At 27.4% G+C, this 21,296-nt stretch overlaps 1 protein-coding gene across 1 annotated transcript in view; it reads right to left on the bottom strand.

Moving 5' to 3' along the window:
* Positions 1–20,633, bottom strand: part of LOC112593414 (complexin) — a 107,184-nt gene extending 86,551 nt beyond the window's left edge. Inside the window, exon 1 of the mRNA XM_025337806.1 lies at positions 20,534–20,633. Coding sequence (XP_025193591.1) covers positions 20,534–20,588 — 55 coding nt within the window. The 5' untranslated portion in view covers positions 20,589–20,633. The remainder of the gene's footprint in view (positions 1–20,533) is intronic.
* Positions 20,634–21,296: the final 663 nt, after the last annotated feature.

Below are 21,296 nucleotides of genomic sequence, written 5' to 3'. Positions count from 1 at the left end.
TAATTTAAATGCGAATACATAATATAATCATTTACTTTATTATTATTATTTAGTACAATACTAAATTTACAGTAAATGTAGTTTTCAAAACTAAGTCTAATATACAAATAGTTAATAATTTATAATATTTTGTACTAAAAAGTTAATTTAGTATATTTTATTTTCAACAAAATAAAATTTATATGATATATTAACAAAATATTATATGAAAACATTTAGGTAACAATATGACATGTAGCATTTTGTGCGAGAGACTCATAACTATGATAAAATACGATGCGTTAAACATTTAGATTACTCGTAGTTTCATATAATTTAAATACCAATGGCATTTGACTCCGTATATTATTATTGTTATTATTATTATTATTATTATTATTATTATTATTATTATGCACGCTGGTAATGTAACGCAATACTTTACGCTACAAAATCGTATTTTAAGGAAATTTAATACTTTTGGACAAATAGGGAAGAAGGATGATAATATGATACGTTTTTTAGTTTCTAAAATTGTTTATTTATACAACACGTTCATATAATACTAGAATACAAATTCATGATGAAAGGTGGGTTTTTACAATATCCTATACACAACATTTATCACATAGCTACATATATATAATCCGTTAAGTGTTCATTTTGTTTAAATACATTACTATATTGAATTTTCTATGCAAATGGTTAAACAAAGATAACAACGATGATGCATAATAAAACTTAACGAATTTAGATTAGCTGTAAAGTGCCAATCAATATAAATCAAAAGTTAAGAATAAAAATGTAAAAATAAAAAAAACTCAAACATTTTTGTCATTGTTATAAAGTTTTATATCGTGTTTTATCAGACAACGTTTTCGAAAATATAACTCACTTTTCGAAAGCTCTTTTCGGACACCGTGAGATAATAAATAAAACAGTTCATCCGAATGAACCCGACCTTACACGCAATAGAATATTTGAATAATGCATTTTATCGAATATATTTTTACTTGAATAATATATATATCATATAGATACATACAATAGACACAACACCTATATGGTCACGCTTGCACACGTCACAGATATAACATTATTTTCGTCCAAAGAGGACAAACATGTAAAATATTATAATATTCCGTTTGAACGTCACTAAGAAAACATAGTTTTTAGGAGTCACGTTATTTCTTAGCTGGCAAACGGTTCGATTATGACTTTAGTACGTATAATTTTAAATAATAATATATACGTCACTATAGACTTTTAGTATTGTGTGCAGCGCGACCATAACTACAATTCGAGAGACGGATGATATTTAGATTTATGAACAGTCCTTAACCTTAACCTAAGCAATACTGTTCGCTATTGATTTCGTCACAGACCTATATCTCTAAATTAACGGCAATTAAGACCAAATATATGCTTCAAATGTTATATCGTACGATACACTTTAAAAAAAAAAAAAAAAAAATACTAGAAATATGAATATTTGATAACAGTCCAGCACGACGCGTTTTTTGGCATCACACGTGTTCGATTTGTCCACAAAATCTGCATAATCAATAACATTCGGCTCAGTAAGCCTCACCATCCCTATACTTTATAGCATGTAGAAATACTATATCAAGGGAAGCAGTAGAGGGGATCAAAAATAAAAACGATAAACACGTGAATTTTGGAGTATCAATATACTGTATAGCGTGTTTCTAAAACGAATTTCACCAACAGGATAAACATGTTCAGTGAAATGGCTCATAACGACATTTTCAAAATAACTTAATAGTATTAAGTATTATAGCTTTGTCAAACAAGCCGTCGATCCAATTTTTTATATTGGTTATTACCAATCCGATTCTTTAATCTAATCATCGATTACCGCAATGCTTGAGTCTTGAATAGGTTAGGCATTAGTTAGTATCTATTAAACGGTGATACAATGAATCATATAATTTTTTTTCTAACTTTAGCTCTGAATTTCAATTATTATAAAGTAAAATAAGGTTGAATTGATAAAACAAATAATTTCGTGGACAGACTATGCAGAATATACTATGAAATATTTATTTTTAAATTTAAGTTGCGTTTTATCAAGAATATAATATGTTTTTTGAATAGTAAAATAATTTTTTAAACTTTCAGTTTCGACCATTTTACGGAATATGTTTATCCTGATGGTAACATTTTTCGTAGAATAACACTCTTGATAACATATTTGCATACATTGGTATTTAAACTGGTAATTTTTGGTATACGATATTATAACGAATGACAAATAACAATAATAGATAATGTTTATGAAATAATAACTCGTTTAAAGATACAAAACGATAAGTGCGTGTTTAACGTGTGTATATACATATGTATTTAATGTGTAACATCCGGTTGAGATTTTCAATTTACACGAGATGACTGAAAAATAATAGGGCACATAGTTTCAAAGATTTATGGATGACGAAAATTATAACAATTATTGTCAATGTAACAATAATTAAAAAATGAAGCAGAGAGTTATTAAAACTATTCACTTCAAAGCGTAGCTATAGTATGTATGTGTTTATAATACGGTAGAAAAGTAACAGGAACAAAAAAGTTTTTTAAAGAAAACGTTCTCATTGGCCTCAGCTCATTCTCAAAACTCTTATAATATAAGATAAGTTTGTCGATTTGTTTCCTTTTCTCTTTAATTGAACTTTTTTCGGGATTTGGTTAGAAGGGAAAAAATAAGGGGGCTGTAAAATATTAGAAGTCATTAATATACACCACAGCCAACACCGTAGTTATTCGAAACACGTCGACTTGTTTCTACAGAAAAGTATGAGAAGCGGGTGATTTTTTTGTATTTCTCTCAAACACTCTATATCCTTCCCGCGCATCATTTCTTTCTAATAATTACGAAGAAGTTCGAGAAATAAGTGATATCGATAATTATTATGGTGCTAGTATATGAAGAGTGGATGATGAGGCATTATTAAAAACGGCAATTGCGTTCATCAACAATTGGAATTTGAGGCACTTTCATATATTATATAATATACATGATGTATTCGTATTATTAAACCACATATTTTCATCATTCGTTCAAGTATGAACATTTTCACGCCAATATACCACCTCATTCTTTACCCCCGGTAAAAGTCGGGTATTTCGGTTTTCCGTCTGTCACGGCTATGTACAATAGGTATTATATACCAGATCCAAGTCTCGGGGAAATGGCATCGTGCAGCATTCAATTAAGGATCTAAATGGTAGGTGAAATATTTTCATGGTAAGAATTCCGTTATCATCTGAAGAATTCCGGATGTCGGCTTCAATGAGATGACGACGAATATACGGAGTGAAATATTTGGTGGCCCGAATATATATACCATCCATATAAAACTCGTATATTGTATTACACCTCAGTGGTAATATACTCGTAATAAAGGCATTTTCCCAGTTATTATTCAAAGATGACAATAGCAACGATGGAGATCGGTTCGGAATTTTTAATCTAATTGAACAAAATAAGAATAAAAAATACCAAATTTAAAAAAAATTGAATTCAAATTCTGGCATCATCGAAGATAATAAAATTATTTCTGGTATTACACACCACTGTGTTGGTATAATATTTTATAGATACGAGTATCTACTTACGATTCAAAGGCGACGCACGTACAAACACTAAATTTTGTACTGCAGTAAAATACGCATTGATCAATCGTATAACAAAATTCACACCATACTGAGTAAATATAATTATTATAATATAATCATATCATTAACGACAACGCATGTATTGCTGTAAGGTCGTCATGAAACAACTAACAAGCCTCATCGTTCTTAAAAGTATGAAATTGGCATATTTTTGTTGTTTTCGTGCATTAATATTTACAAAAGACAAATTCAAAATAACTTTCTTTTCAAAATAGTACATTTATTTAAAATAATATACCTATTGCCTACGTTTATATTTCCTTCTTTTTTTTTTTTTTTTTTTTTGGTAATTTAAAATATAGTTTTTATAAGCACTGATATGGTTGGATCATCGATGTTCAATAAATACGGGAAAAAAGAAAACACGTGTTTATAATGGATCAATCGTGTGAATAACAAGTATAAATTTCACGAATACAAAAAAATCGAATGGAGTTGTTATAATATCTAAAGCAAAAATAAAACGAAATTTATTTAGAACAACATTCGACTGAATTCATTCATCAGAGTTTCCGTATTACTTAAATATTGTAGTAGATATAATAATACATATTATCATCTATTTGGAAAATGCATAATTAAATTTAAATACTATTTTGATTATAGTCGGAAACACGTTTTAAGAATTGAATACCTATTAAATTGTATACATATAAATTTAGTTTAGAGGTTTGCATAAATGACATAACACCAATATCAACGTTTTAAATACCAAAGTAATTATTTCACTCAATAATTATCCTGAATTTTAGTAACGGTATACGTACGGTAATTTCGTTAAACTATTCATTTTCTTGTTTGCTTGAGAGTAGTATAGTTGTCTTACAACTAATTCGATACTAAAATATTAATTTATTCCAGTGAGCTATTTAAGATAATATTTAGTATGTAGCCATAAAATTGGAACTCGCGGTGAATATATGGCTTAATTTATTTCACTTTAAAGGAGTATATTATATTACGTTTACAAAGATACGCATTATTAGCGTGTGCAAATTAACTTTTAACAAGCGCCCATAATATAACGGTACGAGTAAAACAGATTTAGGTTCATCTAATATATTTGATACTAACTTTCAATTTCAAAAATTTTGGTTTTTCTAAATGTATATAGGTAGGTTCATAGTAATAAAACGTCTCATTTTACATTTAATCTAATGGGTGACCTTAAAATGCCTTTGATAAAACAACTTCAAATAACATATCTGTCAGTGACTCCGGAAATTTCCATGGAACATAAAGCCACAAAGCTTAGAATTTTGTTGAGAACCATTTAATTAATGTACATCTATGAGTTTAACGACATTCAACGAATTCCATTAGGTTATTCAAATAGTTATTTAACTTTATTTTAATTCATTTGTAACTTCTCGAGTATTTTTAGTTTTTATTTCGTTTTAATATTACATAACTTAAATGTTATATTATTAATATTCTAATTAACCATGATTTACATTTTAAAAGACAAACATTTTAATGAGATACAAAAACAAAGAAATTCTAAAGAAAAATATATTTAAGTATATTTTTTTGAGATGCTTTTACAATTTCGAGTTTTTTTATTGTGTACATACTTGAGGAATATATATTTTCGTCAGAAAAGTGTACGCATTTTTTATAGCCAGATTTATTAGATTTTAAAATAAAAATGATTGAAAAACAAATTATACGACAAATTAATCAGTATTAAAATGACAACTTATGTATTCGACACATAGACGATTGTAGAATAAAACATAAATCTTTAATATATATATATACTACTATTGTTGAAATTTACATAAAAAACTTCATGTTATGTTGAACATATTATATAATTATTTAGTTTTTACGTTTTTATTGAGTCATTAGAGAAAACTGTTAGAATATCTAATTTATATTTGAAATTCCTGATTATATTTAGCGGTAGAAATTTAATTATTTTTATGTAGCAGAATTCATAAGTATTCGAGTTGAAATTATATTTTCTAAAAATAATGAAGTACCATATCTAATTATCAAACTTTATTGCGTATTACATATTTTAGTTGTATTTTACGATTTTAATATACTTAAATTTCTTCAGAGTTCAATAAAAATAAATAAAATATACAGAGGACGAGAAAATTTAAATTATTAAAATACAGCATGTATTAAATTATATTATACATTAAATTTTATAATCTATACAATATTTCAAACCCACATTTATAACATTATATAATAAAACTGGAGATAAATCAACATGTTTATAAGCATGACTGAATAATTATTGTATATATGCATTTCGTTGTTTGTTCCACGATATATGTGAACTGTAAAATATTATCGGTTCGGATTAACGTTCAAAAAGTGAATCCTTAATCTTCCAACAGTAATAAATTATAACATTCACACACACACACATACGCACGCGAAAATAATTTACTATAATAAAGACGATAATAATGTACAAACGACAAAAGTGACTTTAAAACGTCATCGCAATAATCAAAACATGTTGCTGGCGATAACGTTGCCAACTCAGGGGCGTGAATCTGAGAGACATGCCGTTTAGAAGTATGTCTTCTACGCTTATTACACGCCATGTATACACGTGTTTTCCGGGAGTAAGTATAATAATTAAAGTATAATGATATATATTTAGAAAAAAACGACCAGGTCTCAGTACTTAACTTCAACCTCGTTCGAATGCGGATCGTAAAACTCCGACTATATACACGGTGGAAAGAATTGAGCATCTTTAGTTTTTTTTTTTTTATCTTCCAATTTGACGTCATTATATTTTGAACATGTGATTCGTGAAATAGAAGAAAGGAAATTTTTAACTATCCAAAACCTGCAAACTCGAAAAAGTCCTCTGAACAAAAATCTCTCCGCTCCTATTGTACAACCTTCCACCATCGCCCACCCACTACCACACCACCACCTTCACCACCATCATTCAACAAGGGTGGCTTTAAATTAGTTTGAGACCAACGCCGAAATACCATCGCTATACGATACATACTCGTACATTGGTCGACGTGGATGAGAGGTACGGACACAGCGGCGTCGCGCGCGCGTTCCGCGTGAACCGTTTGACTGCTTTTAACCGTGCCCCGCGGGACACATAAAAACTGAAATATCACGAGCTCTCGAATAACGAAGCCCTTGCTGAAACGGAGGCAACACACACGCATGCATGATATCAATGATATACGGACTCGCATCACGCACACGCACAAGACTGCGCATACGAAATATCGTTATGCATATATTCGCGTATACTGTAACGGTACCATCACTCGAATACCAATATAATATGTATATAAATACGTATGAGAGTAGTATAAAACGCGTGTATGTGTGAGGGTGGTGGTGGGCAGAGGGGTGCGACCGATTTGAAAGGTGCATAAGTCAATAACTACCACGCTCTGCAGTCGATAAATAAAATAAAATATTTTGTTAACCGAAAACGGTGACGACGAACGACCGACCGCCGACCGACCGACTGGATCGCCCCACGACGATCGTTATGCGAGTTAAATTTGGATTTTTTATTACTTCCGCACTGTCGCACGTGCATCTCCGCCTATCTGATACACCTCCCCTTAAACATAGGGAAAGTGCATGTCGAGAAATACCAAACTTTTGTACTTTATAATTATTATTACGATTAAGCGTAGGACTTAAGTACCATACACAACGCACACCAGACAATTATAAAACCACATTTTACTTATGTATACAACGCATGTTTAATATATGACATCATAAAACGGTTTATTATAAGTAGAAGATTTTTTTTTTTACTCTCTTTACAATTGTTATTGAATATGACTGGATATCATTAATATAAATTTCAATATTATAATCTTGCATCTGTATTAATTTTATTGACAATTGATGTTTACAGAAATATCAACAAAAATTAGACCATCATCCGTATAACTTATTTAAATTGTTATATCATTACTTTTTATTATCTCTTTATTATAATCTTTCCATTTATATACTAACATTTAATGTTAATATTATATTTAAATTTATTCAACTTTGGACCTTAAACTGAACATTAAGTAAATAATAATAACGAATAATTTACTTAAGTAAAAGTAGCCTAAAACCATTATCGTGGAAGCCTTAACAGCTAATTAAAAAAAAATAATTCACTGACCGTAATAATGATTATATTATTGTATCTTATACAAGTCGAGCTGAATTAATTTTAATGAATCATTCACTATACATACATAAAAATAGATAAATTTTGAATATTAGCGACAATATTTAGTACGACCTTTAGAGTTTATCCACTTGGACGTATTCCAAATAGCTACAGTCGTTAGTTGTGCTGTTTAATCTTTTTTCCGCTAAAATCGAAAAATTGGATTAAGTTAATCATACTAAACATTAATCCAGTAAATACATTATTCAACTTAAAGTTTTATTCCTTTGTTATTTTCTTGTTTTTTTTTTTTATATTTTTTTATAAATCTGCAGTATTTTTAGGTACTTCTTACATAAAGTAGTATCAGTATAATATAACAGCTAAACGATAATACAAAGTTTTAGTGTTAATTAGCGAATCAACCAAAAAAAAAAAAAAAAAAGAATATGTGTTATTCACATTGGTTCACTCGATTCGGTACAGAATATAATGTGGTATCGAAATACTAAATGTGAAATCAATGGTATAAAAAGATGAAAAAAAAATTTATCATAAGGAAAAGTTAGTAAAAACAGAAAACAACGTTGTAAATTACTTTTAATGCAATTACCAATTATTTATTTTTAAAATCTTGAAAAAAATACTTTAACACATACGTATCTCGAAGTAAATTAAAAAACTGTTTCGTGTACACTATCTAGACTTCATTTCAATTATACCAGCTAACAAAAAAAATGAAGTCATGTTAAAAATAAAAATATTCGTTGTAACAATGGTGCTCTAATAAGTACACCTAAGAAATCTAAGAAATCTAAAACGATAACAATTTTCATTTTTCATAAAAGTTAAAAAATAAAATAAAAAAAAAGTTGAAATAACCTCGTATTTATATGATATCATATAAGTCATTCAAACGCAGGCACGTGGCTAAATATTGTAATATATTACGTTTTAGTAACATATTTAATACGTTTTTATAGTCGTTGGTAGAACATTATTTTATACTATACCTGTTATTGCAGTGGGTTGTATTATACGACCTTTTTCCACAAAGTATGTCGAAATATGAACTTTAGGAGTAGTTATTGTTAAGCGTTACAAAGGATGTTTAAAATATATGGTGGGAAAAATTCTCACGTGATCCCCACCAATTGTGTCACACAAAAATTTAGAAAACCCGTAAAATGAAGCGCGTATGTTACATCAAATATTGTGCATATTTCAGTGAGCGAAATTCTGACACGTTTACTGCACATATTACAACATACACGTATAAAATAATTCAAGTGTCCTGTTGTGGTCTAAACGGACGGTTTATTAAATTATACAATATTGGTTACGTAAATAATGCAATAATGGAATCCTATTGAAATTGGTTTTAAGCTCGTGTGATTTAAAGTATTTCGAATAATGAATACTGCAATATTGATAGGTATGATGTTTTATAGTACCGTAATAATACGAAAATAAAGTAGTTTTTAAAACTATCATAAACTATGAAAGTCATCATTGAAATGAAAAAAATTAGTTAAATGCGTTGACGAGTGAAAAAAAAAATATGAGCGTCAAAAACGTATTTTATACCTACAGCAGATCATTAAAAACAGAATAGATAAAGTATTTTTTAAAACCAATCTTTTTTGATTTTAAATTGACTTCACGAGGTTTTTCTATTTTAAACACAAACTAAGTTTTATTATAATGGAATTACCTATATGGTTATATACTTGGAAGTATAATATTATCTATATCGTTTTAAAGTGATTTTGAAATTATCATGATGTTTATATTAAAATACGTTTAACTATAGTTAAATTTAATTATAAAAGTTGCAATACTATTTTGAGGCATATGGCTACAAAGTAGTAACGTCGACATCGTTACACCAACAAAATACAATATATATATAATAAATTTATACATGGGACGCAGTGGTTTAAAAATTTATCCGTGACAAATAACAAACATATCTATATATTAATAGTGTGCAATACTGTTTCACGCAATATAAATTAATTAAGTAAAGAGTTGCCCAGCTATCACTGCAGACTGATGCAAAGTGATGGATTATCATATTTAAATTTTGTTTTTATCTGTTAAATGTTAGCATGAAAATATCATCCATTCAACCATTTAAATGTTCATATCAAATGACCAAAAATGGCAAAGATAAAACGAATACGTAATAACAGCGCGTTGTATAGCTGCTTCACAAATACATTTGAAATCGTATTACCAGTTACCGTCTTCGTAGATATATAATTATATACAATTATAACTATCACGAAACGAATTTTCGACAAAAATCAGAACATTTATGTTTACAAGTATGGTATAATATCCTCCGAGAAATATCTACAGAGAGTACATCTGATTATGCACTAACGAAAACATGAGGGAGCTCTGAACTTTCACAGGCGCGTGTAGCATACCCATACGATATGAGTATTTGTGCGTTTTAAAGTATGGGTATAAATGTTATTACAAAAGTTTTTTGGCCACTCGTAAATCACGATTAAGTAGAAATATATTCATTTATTTTAGATTTTGCTGACGCGTGGATTTACACGGAGGAATGTGTATATTATAATATGCAGTTATATGTACGAGAAAAACTTTGGTCATAATTTAATGGAGAAAATCGTTTTTCTCGGCACAATAATAATATTACGATCAAATACTATTGTGGGTATAACGCATAATACAATTATCGTTTTTCTTGACTAAATGCATTCGCAATTATATTGTTCTTGTTATAGTTATTAAATAATTAGAAGTAGTTTTAACTACAAGTTATTTTATTATAAATTACAAATTAGAAACACATATGCGCACAAAATTAACATACTTAATGTAATTTTTCATTCATTCGGAAAATTTATGCTCACAATATGTTCTAGAGAAGTTATAACATTACCCAGATCCCTTTATTACTCAAAACGTATGTTAATTATTTCCAAAAAGCATGCAGAAATATTTCGATTTAATAAGCAGATATATTATAGGTATATGTATATACTATATATACCTATATAATTAAAAACTTTGGTAAATTATGGCCAGGCAAATAGAGTAATACACTACTATATTTGTTTATAGATTAGTTTTATAGTTCAATAATTCTGTTTAGGTAAATCTAACCAGAGCATGATTATAATATATTATATAATACATTAATACCTATATATACTGGTATCGCTGGCTATCAATTAAACTCACTGATGTATGCAATACAAATATAAATGAAAAAAAAATATATCACTGTAAAAAATATATACCTAATATTAAATTATACGCGTACCACCAACATGCATTTAAGGATTCCAATGAATTAAATATATATATATATATATAATGTACGTCTATTATGTAACTGAGAAATAAAAGGTAATGTATGAGTATATAATTTAATAAATTATAGTTATTATTTTATCTCTTCTGCAACACAGAGCTGACTAATATATAAAACATACTATTCAGAATATTTGAGTAAAAATGTGAGACATTATGTATAGAGCAATTACATCATTTAACAGCAGCGTATCGTAGTTAATCTACGGTAGAATACGGTTAAATAAGTTAATAATTAACTTGTGTTTGTTTATATTTTACTACAATCTAATTTATGTAACGGATGTTTATTTAAATCGAAAATTGTATGAGGTCTAAAATGTATATAATGAATAGTTATAAAAGTTTAATTTCATCGAATTTCATTTATTTCCTAGCATCATATAACCAGTGTTTTTATACAAAACTTTTATTTATAGCCTTTTGAAACTATTTTGCAAAGATTTCGAGTAAATTGAAATTGTAAAATTATATAAAATAATAAGTTTTTATTTATCTTATACATTTTCGAAAAAACCGTATATGACATCCTTTTATACCGGAACAGCGAGTGATAATTGTGAATTTTATACTCGATCATCTATTTTTAATATTCAATTATTTTTTATTGTAATATTTTATTTATCTTTTGTTCACCAATACTATAACACATAAGTAAAAAAAAATTATCATCTTCTTTGAAAACTTACAATTTCACTTAAAATAGAAACTAAATACATGACTGCGTATATAATAAATTATACAAATTAAACAAGTCTTTTGTTTTACTTTAAATGTTCAACTACTGTTGTTTGCTTTATATACATGCAAATGCCGATAAAATATAATGCGTGCCAAAAAAACTTCTCAACAAGATAAAAAAAAAACAATACGGTTCCAAAAAAACAAAGAGGACTCTGAACGTCAGCCAAATAATTCGGTCTATCCACAAATTATGCATCACAATATATACGCACGTAAGTACTTATTATAAAAACTATAAACCGAGTCGATGTTAAACGATTTATAATGTAATTTATCAAATAATTAACGTGGCAATAATAATATTAAAAATAAACCGATATGGATAATCACGGCTAAAATCTGAATAACTTATTAAAAAAACATAATATAACCGTTTTACACCATCTACAACCTTTATCCGCTTTAATTATTATTTCACTGTAAGATACTTTTGTCAACACTCAGTATCACTATTACTCGTATTTTGGAAAGGTAAGAATTGTATCAGAACACAGTTTTCGGAAGAGTTAATTTCATCAATACCTTTATTTTTAGTTTTAGAAAGGGCCAAGAAAATCTTAAAATATTCAAATATACCTATTAACAATTTTATTTTTTACTTGAAAAACAATATTTTATATATATCCGCAAAAACTGGTCTAAAAAAAATCGATTATATACCTATCTGTAAAAACATTTACGTAGTTAGCTTCCTATAGTTTCGCAATTGGTGCAACTGTAAACTATATGAGTTATTAAAAACGATATAATATTGTTATATTAACTTAAATATAAAATTCTAAAGGTTAATTGTTTTTTTTTTTTTAATCAACATAGTATATACCTACCTATATATTATTGTCCTAAAAGGTAGGTATCAGTGTATTTATTAAATCCTCGGGGCAAACTGTTCATATAATATTCGATGAAACGAACGATCTTAATTTTTATGAAATAAATTATATTAAACGTTTTACAGACAGCATACTTTCCAATTTATAATTTAATAACTATATCAACAGTAATATATAAATAATTAAATAAAAAACAAATGATATTCCATCAGATTATATTATTTCTATAATATGTATAACTTTTAGATAATAACTATTATTTTCATGTGAATATATTTAAAATTTCCATTTAACCATATATATTATAATTATATAATATTTAAAATCTTATTAAAAATTGTATTATTTATTTCATATTACAAAAATATTAAATTATAATTGCATGAACAAAAATCATATATTCCAATTTTTACGTAAGTATGGTTCGAGAAATCTACGAACTTTTGTCAATTGCATTGACAGGACCCTAATCGGGTGTATGTCATACATGTATTATTACGTTGTATTGAGTTTTGGAGAGTATTTACACGACTATCATATTCTACGACTTTTTGTTCCATTATGAACCTATAATTGAAATAATTTCCACTCCAATGCATACGCCTTGAGTATATTATATATTCCTTATAAAATGCTTTGCTTTTGAGACAGCTTTAACAATCGCCTATGACAGTGCTCAATTGTGCGTCGCGTATAGATAGGATCAGCCGTCAGATCGGTATAAATATATACACGTCGTTAGATGTGGCAGAATATAAGGAGAATAATACGACTATATAGCCATCGGCGTTGTACCACGCTTAAACAGTGTTCGGTTTGAAACATTTTTGCAAAATATATTTAATTATTTTTACCCGGTTGAGCGACGGTGTGTGACGTATCGTCGAATACTCTTCAGCGATGAACATAACAGAAAGTCGACAGCCCGCGAGAGCTCTACCTAGTGTACAAATAGGATTGATGAGGTAAATTGAAAACAACCAATAGAGATTTATGGCGCAAGATGACACACATGTACATAAAAAAAAAAATCATTTTGATTTTACTGAATTTTTGAAACAATATTATGCTAACTTCGACCAGCCGTGAAAATGGTAGGCAATATTATAATATGAACGTTAAAACGCGACGACAATAAAATCCTCCAATTTTATTCTTCGCTTTAGGACCTGTGTGCAATTTATTGTTGCGACGTCATGAAATCTCGTTCCATCGTTATTTCTTATTATAAATTTTTCAATCTCATTGTCAATCGTCATATATACTAATTGTATGTATATTTTTTAAATTTCTTTTAAAATCGTTTACATTTAATTGAATCTTATGTTACTTTTATTACTTATAAATACATAAAATATAATCTTAATTTCATTACATTTCTCGTGAAATCATAATATTTTGAAAATGGATTATTCGATTTAACTTTGAAGTAAACTAAATATTTTTATTTTTGTTTAAGACGGATTATTTATTTATTTTTTAATTTTAACATATAAATAATAATACATTTCATGAAAATCTTTGAAAAAATATGATTTTTTTTTTTGTTTTTTATCGAGTAATTGTTTTTGTTATTAAAACAATTTTTCATGAAACAAAGAAAAAATTAAACAAAACTTTACTTATTATTATATATACATACATTTATTTTCAGTTTTTCTTACAGTTTATGAGCAACTAAATAAAAAAAAATTAGAATTTTTTATATTTAGTACTCTTAAAAGTTTTATGCCAAAAATAAAGTACTTAAATTTAAAAGTTCATAAAGTTTATTTTTAAATTTAGAAAGTTTTCCAAAGTTTTGTATAAAATATGAAATAATTAAAAATATTAGTACTTAATATGTAGATTTAATAGAATTACAAATGTCTCTATGCTTAAATAATAGTTTTTAGTTAAATGTTTAAACCTTCAAAAACGTTTTTAATTTCATTATATTTTCGATATGTTTTATTCGAATAATTAATAATGATTTTATATTAGTATATAAATATGATTAAGCCAATAAACTGATAAAATTTTTAATCGTTATTTAGGTCAAATAGAAATAATATTTGTATATATTATTATAAAAATAATATTACAACAAATATTATTTATTCTAGTAGCACAGCAACTACAGTGACAGTAATATTTATTTTACTTTATTGCAAATAGTCTTCAGTCGTTAAAATGCCACGTATTATGATGGTATAAAATATTAATATCTTTATTAGGTAACCAATGAAATGCATATAATATATATTTTTTTTATCGTATAATTTGCTCATAATAGGATAGAATATAGGATGGTAATATACTTATACATCACACCAAAATTAAAATGTGTACCGTATGACAAGTCTTTATTTCGCTATAGCTGCAATATAATACCCTATAAACACACATTGTAGTCATTTGAAACAGCTGGAAATTAACTTTGAGTCTTTTTATTCCTTTCTAAACGATATTAAATTTACTATACATCCACCTCGGCCAGTAAACAAATAATATATCTACCACATGCACAGGCACAGCAATAATCCGAAATCGAACCCACTGTCTCTATCTAACGCACACATACACCCACTCCATCCATCTTATCCTTTATAGTTTTACGACATGATCGTTAAAATACAGTCATCGTACGACTACCGTTCAAAGTTCAATACGCACATGCAATGACGACGGATAAATAAGATATACACATTACATAATACATGTCATATATATATATATCATAATATTTTATACGCAACTCATCCAAAAGCGCATAAAATAAACATTTATTCGCATCTCGTATATAAAGGAAAAAACATGAAATATCAGTAACTTTTGCGTAAAATTACTAAAAAAACACATATTATATTATATGTATATATAGTTATAAAGAGGCAAAAAGAACAGACAGTCAAAAAAAATAAAATATCATATTATTACGACGTAACGCTGCATAATTCAATGCGATGTGTATATGTATTTTATATAAATTAAAATTATACCAAGAAATAACGTCTTTTTGGCTATGTAACTGAGTGCTATTTTTCATTGAAACATTATTTTATAGTTATAAAATAAAGTCTGTATTTAACATTTTATATACATGATATATTTCTGTTAAAAATATTTAATTGATAAACATTAAGTAAAATCAATGACGGTGGTAGGAAAAATGGTATTAAGTATTATGCTCAGCTTCACTTGTCTATCGGGCATCGAATCTACAAAAATCAATGCTGCCATATTATGAGTTAAACTCAATAAGTGTCTATTAAAGTATAGAATAAAAAAAAGCTATTGTAATAGTAAAATTATAAAACAATTTTTTTTTTCAATTTGATTGAACAAAAATAAACATTTTCTAATTATCTTTATCGGGAGATTTATAATTATTTCACGACTGGTCTAAATAACTTTATTAAAATTGTCTATATAATCATACATAATTAATAAAAATTATATTTAATATAATAGATGTTTGATAAATATAATATAATAAGTTTATCGGGTTTAAATATTATTTTATACTTCCGTAGGAATGCAAAGTGTAAGAAATATTCAGATTATTGACTCAGATATATTAAACGTTAATTTATCATTGATTCGTAATAGTTAAAATACTATGTGAACAACTATAAACAATTATATTCATAAATAATCCACCTTGATTTTTATTATATTTTTTCAATATCAACATAAAACTACTTAGCTTATTCAATTCGTAAGAAAATTTTAAAAATAGTATATAGAACTCATGACAAAAAATTACTGTAACTTAATTACGATACGGAAAATTAAAAAAATAAAACGTATAAATAAAGTACCTCTAGAAAGAGAAATTTACAATTTATTGAGACAAAATCTACAATACTTATTAGCAAAATGCATGCTGCATATATTAAATACGTGGTAAGGATCAATCAATTCACAAGCTTTAATTTCAATGGAAAAGTTGAACTCTTTCTTTGTCTCTCAGAATTTTATTTTTTATATAATACGATTAATACGCCATCATCATGATGAAAAAAAAAAAGTTGATTTAAATCTTTTTAAGTATTGATTTTCAGCACTACTAGAGTATATTGTACATAAATATTAAACCTACAGAAAGATATTGTACTGCTAGTAATGTTATATTATATACATATATACTGTGCGCCACTGGTATATAATTATTATTCGCGTACTTATACTAAGGGTTAGCGTTTAATCATGCAAAATTCTCGCAAAGTGTATACTGGTTGTACGCGAGATATTAATTGGCGAGTTCTTTAGTAAAATTGCACCTTCGTGTCAAAATATTCACAGTATACATACCTAAATCATACTCGCACACAGGGTTGAAATATATTAAACTAATAAATAATAGTGTATACCGTATGTGTGCGTGTATGTGTGTGTTTTCGATGTAGAAGGAGGGAGTAGTTAGGCGTCAGGTTGGCGTACAGGAGAAGTGGCAAAAAAAAAAAATCCCATAAAACGGCTTCAGGAAATAATTCATAAAAACGTCGACTCGACCTAATTTCGGGAAGCAGAAAAATGATTGTTATAATAACCCAAAGAGTTTTTACGACGAGGGGCCAAGTGCAAATCGCGATTTCACGCGGAAAACACGATCGACGTGAAAACGCTCTGTTCGTGCTCGAAAGTAACTGCGAATAATAGCCATGTCGAATAACAATAAGAGGTCGAGACGGTCGGTAATTAAAAAAATGACGTTAAACTATTATTATTATCGTAATATCGCGTATATTACGACGTAACAGCGGCGACGGTATACTATATATTTTTAAGTTTTTAATCGTCTCAACGTTCGCGATAAACAACCCGTTATTCACAGCAGTGGTGGAAAAATTATTATTTTTCAACCTCGCTCACATTGTTGCAAAGAACTATTAAATCTTCACGGAGCTCACGCACAGCAACGTATGATATTTATAAATATCATTTATGTATATATATATATATATAAATATATTTGAGTGTGTGTGTGTTGAAGATGCTACTATAGGTGTATCGTCCTTGATATAATGTCGACCACAATGGTATAAATTACTCGTATATGTACAATAAAGGCGGCGCAAGGGTGAGGTCGTATTTTTATTTTATTGGGTGATTTGAGAAAATAGGAGATTTCAACACGCGTGCTATGAAGGAAAAAGTAAAGAAATATATGGTGGCCATGTATGCGTAAAATTGAATTTCATGAAAATAATAATAATTGTATGAAGAAAAAGAAGAACGAGTAGAAACTGGCATTTAGATGGATATAAACATTATTATTATAATGGGGCATAGAGCGAAACACTCGCACATAACGTAAGAGGGAAAACAAACAAATTATTACTCATATACACGCGCGTATATGTGTATTTATTTATTTTTTCAGTACCACCACCCAAATAAGACGGTTTTTATTTGGCCCGGCTATGTCTTCGGATTTTCGGCTTTTTGTCGACGCCAACGCGACGAGATGTGTGTTTTTAAAACGAACAATAGCCGTTTTCATCAGCCATGGCGCCTAGCTAATTTGACAACCATTATCTTGCTTTCGATCAATAACAGTCCATTATTATAAACCACAGTCGCGTGTGAGTGTGTGTGTGTGTGTGTGTGTATTTAGAGAATACAATTTTCCCATCCGAGCCGCCACTTTCGTCCCCCACGCCTGCTCCGCCACAATACAAAATCGTGTCTGTCATCGGAAGCGACAATTGCTGATGGATTTCGAAACAACAATTGAAATCTACTTTATTCGACTATTAGCAGATATGATATAGGGACCTTTTATAAAAAATACAATTGTATACTACAGGTACGTCATAATTTGTTAAATTAATTTGTTGTCGGTATTTCGGGTTAACTTTATTGGGATAATTGATATCCTAATAGAGTGGATCTTTTCCCACTAAACTGTGAAAAATTTTATGATTTTGAGATCAATACTTTTCCATAATTTAAATACAATGCAACATGAACTGTATTTACATTTAAACTCAAATATATTATAATTTATAAATAATTTAATGATAATAATAAACCGTTTCAAATTACATTAAATATACATGCTTGTTTTATTGTTTACATTTTTCACAAGTGAAAAAATGAAACTTTTGAAAAATAGGAAAATATTAGAATTGATTAAACCTCCTTCCCCTTAATTTACCTATCATCGCCGATGATAGAATAACGATTTTCAATTATTTATAGTTTATGAAAATCAATATCATCCTTAATATTTCTGACGATTATACAATGGTGAATAGACATAATAATGTTCATATTTTAAGAATCCTAATATTAAACAGACCGAAATGTTATCATGATGTGGCATATTATGAGCAAACGTTTGAATATCAAGTAAAAATCCTGCTACTTGAAATCTTATAGATTTATAGGTACGTATATCTTATAACTATTTTACTATTATTTAATTACTATCTTCCATGATCAATGGGTTATTATGTTAACACATCAAATAAACAAATATACAAATATTCTTTATAAATTAATACCGGTTAAATATTTAATCAGGTTTTAAAAATAATAATGATTTTATAATTAACCTACAATTGCTCAAAAAATATGTGATTATATCGTAAATTATTTTATTTATTACAACCAACTTTAGTATGTATTTGTAATTTTTATTGAGAGTGAATAAAATACAATTTGTTTTTCTTTTAATGATTAACATCCAAGATTTAAATCGTAATAACACATAAATTTTGTAAATAACAATTTAAATAAAATAACAAAATGTTGTTTATATATATTATACATCAACGCTTTTTAGTGGTACATATGATATTAAAATTAGCAAATTAAAAATTAAATCGTATTTTTTTCTAAGTAAGATTTATGTATTATTTGACGATGTTATTTAACAATATGAAATAAAATCAAAATATATTCTTCAATTTACAGTGAATAACTATTTATTATTAAAATGATAAAATTCATACTTTAAACCACATTACATCATTGTGATTTAGGCAACAAAAAAAACTAAAATATGATATGAAATTACTTGTAATGCTATTAATACTACTATACTATAATACTATGAAAACTATCATTAAAAAAAAAGTATGTATTCGACTTGTTTGGAGAAAACGTGATATTTTTATTTAGAGAATATCTTCTTTTTTTTTTTGTGGATCAAGTAAAAAAGTCTTTCAAACAAATGCAACTTTTAGAGAAATAAAAATGCGACGGTGTTTTTTTTATTGTATTAAATTGCTTGAAAGCCATATTTTTTAAGTTGTATTTGTTTTGTTTTTTTTTTAGGATTTTACTCTGAAAAAATAATAATATGTAAAGAAGCTCGGGTCTCCTAGGAATTTTGGGTGCCTCTGCATTTGTTTCACAATGGTGACAGCGTTGTCTCGAGGCCAACAAAAGTTAATAGTATTTTAAATTCAGTAACTTTTCGAAAATTCTCTAGAGTATAATATCTAACCATTTTGATTACCAACTATTCACTCTTTGTTTGCAGCGTTTACAATCCTACCTAGTACCTACCTATCGAAACTTATATATTATACTTATAGCCTAACACCACAAAAACAATCTAGTAGAATTTATCTCACGGGTATCCTTTCGAATATTGATGTTTAATATCAGCATTGTAGCTGTATTATTGATGTATTAAAGTATTTTTCGCCTGAACGCACAATAATATAGTTACAATTATTTTTAAAAAGGGTTCATTGTACCAAAAAAAAAAAGTAAATGAATTATGCTACGTTTCGAATTATGTCAAAAGAGGCAAGTCTTATAAAATAATATTATAAGTTATAACATAAATGCGTACCTTTTACGGCGTTTAATTTGTTTCCGACCACTTGCTTTGCCACAAAAGCCGCCATTATGCTTCAATGCTTCTGTAACAAAAGATAAAATAATCTGTTGAGTACATAGAAAAAATTATAACAAATTCGATTTCACACTGTTGCGATCATTGTAGGTTATTTTGTTCATTCGGTGAATGCAAAATGTTGATCGTTATTCTCTTATAATAATTCAACATGAAATAAGTCAAATTACGGTAGTAAAATGAACAAATGAATTTTAAAATAAATAAAATAAATACATTTTTTTTTTCAAGAAAAGCAAAATTTAATAAGTCTAAAATGAATGTCTATATCTTAAAGGATTAATTTTATGATGTAGTATACTTATATTAAATATGAAATAATATAAAAATCCACAAACTATTGTAAAATTTAAATAAACAATCAATGTTTTTTATTTCACATAGAATACGGACATAAAATAATTCAAAATTAATTTTATCTCAAAGATAATAATAATAAGTTGCTCCCTTTCTCATATCTTCATGGATATATTTATTTTTGTTCACTATTTACCTAATTAACTAAGTGTGTTATAATTAGTACAGTTCAAAAATAATATTTTAAATAAAAAAATTTAATGAATTATGTTGAAAATAATCGATAAAAATATTAATTACGTCTTAGTTATAGTGATATGTATATATATATGTGTTGTTTGTGTGCGTGTTGTTTGAGTTTTTGAAAATATAAATGTCAAATGATGTTATTGACAACTATAAA

Source organism: Melanaphis sacchari, unplaced genomic scaffold, assembly GCF_002803265.2.
Source record: "Melanaphis sacchari strain LSU unplaced genomic scaffold, SCAv2.0 Contig0_pilon_pilon, whole genome shotgun sequence".
Taxonomy (NCBI): Eukaryota; Metazoa; Arthropoda; class Insecta; order Hemiptera; family Aphididae; genus Melanaphis; species Melanaphis sacchari.
This window is presented reverse-complemented; position numbering and strand designations above follow the sequence as displayed.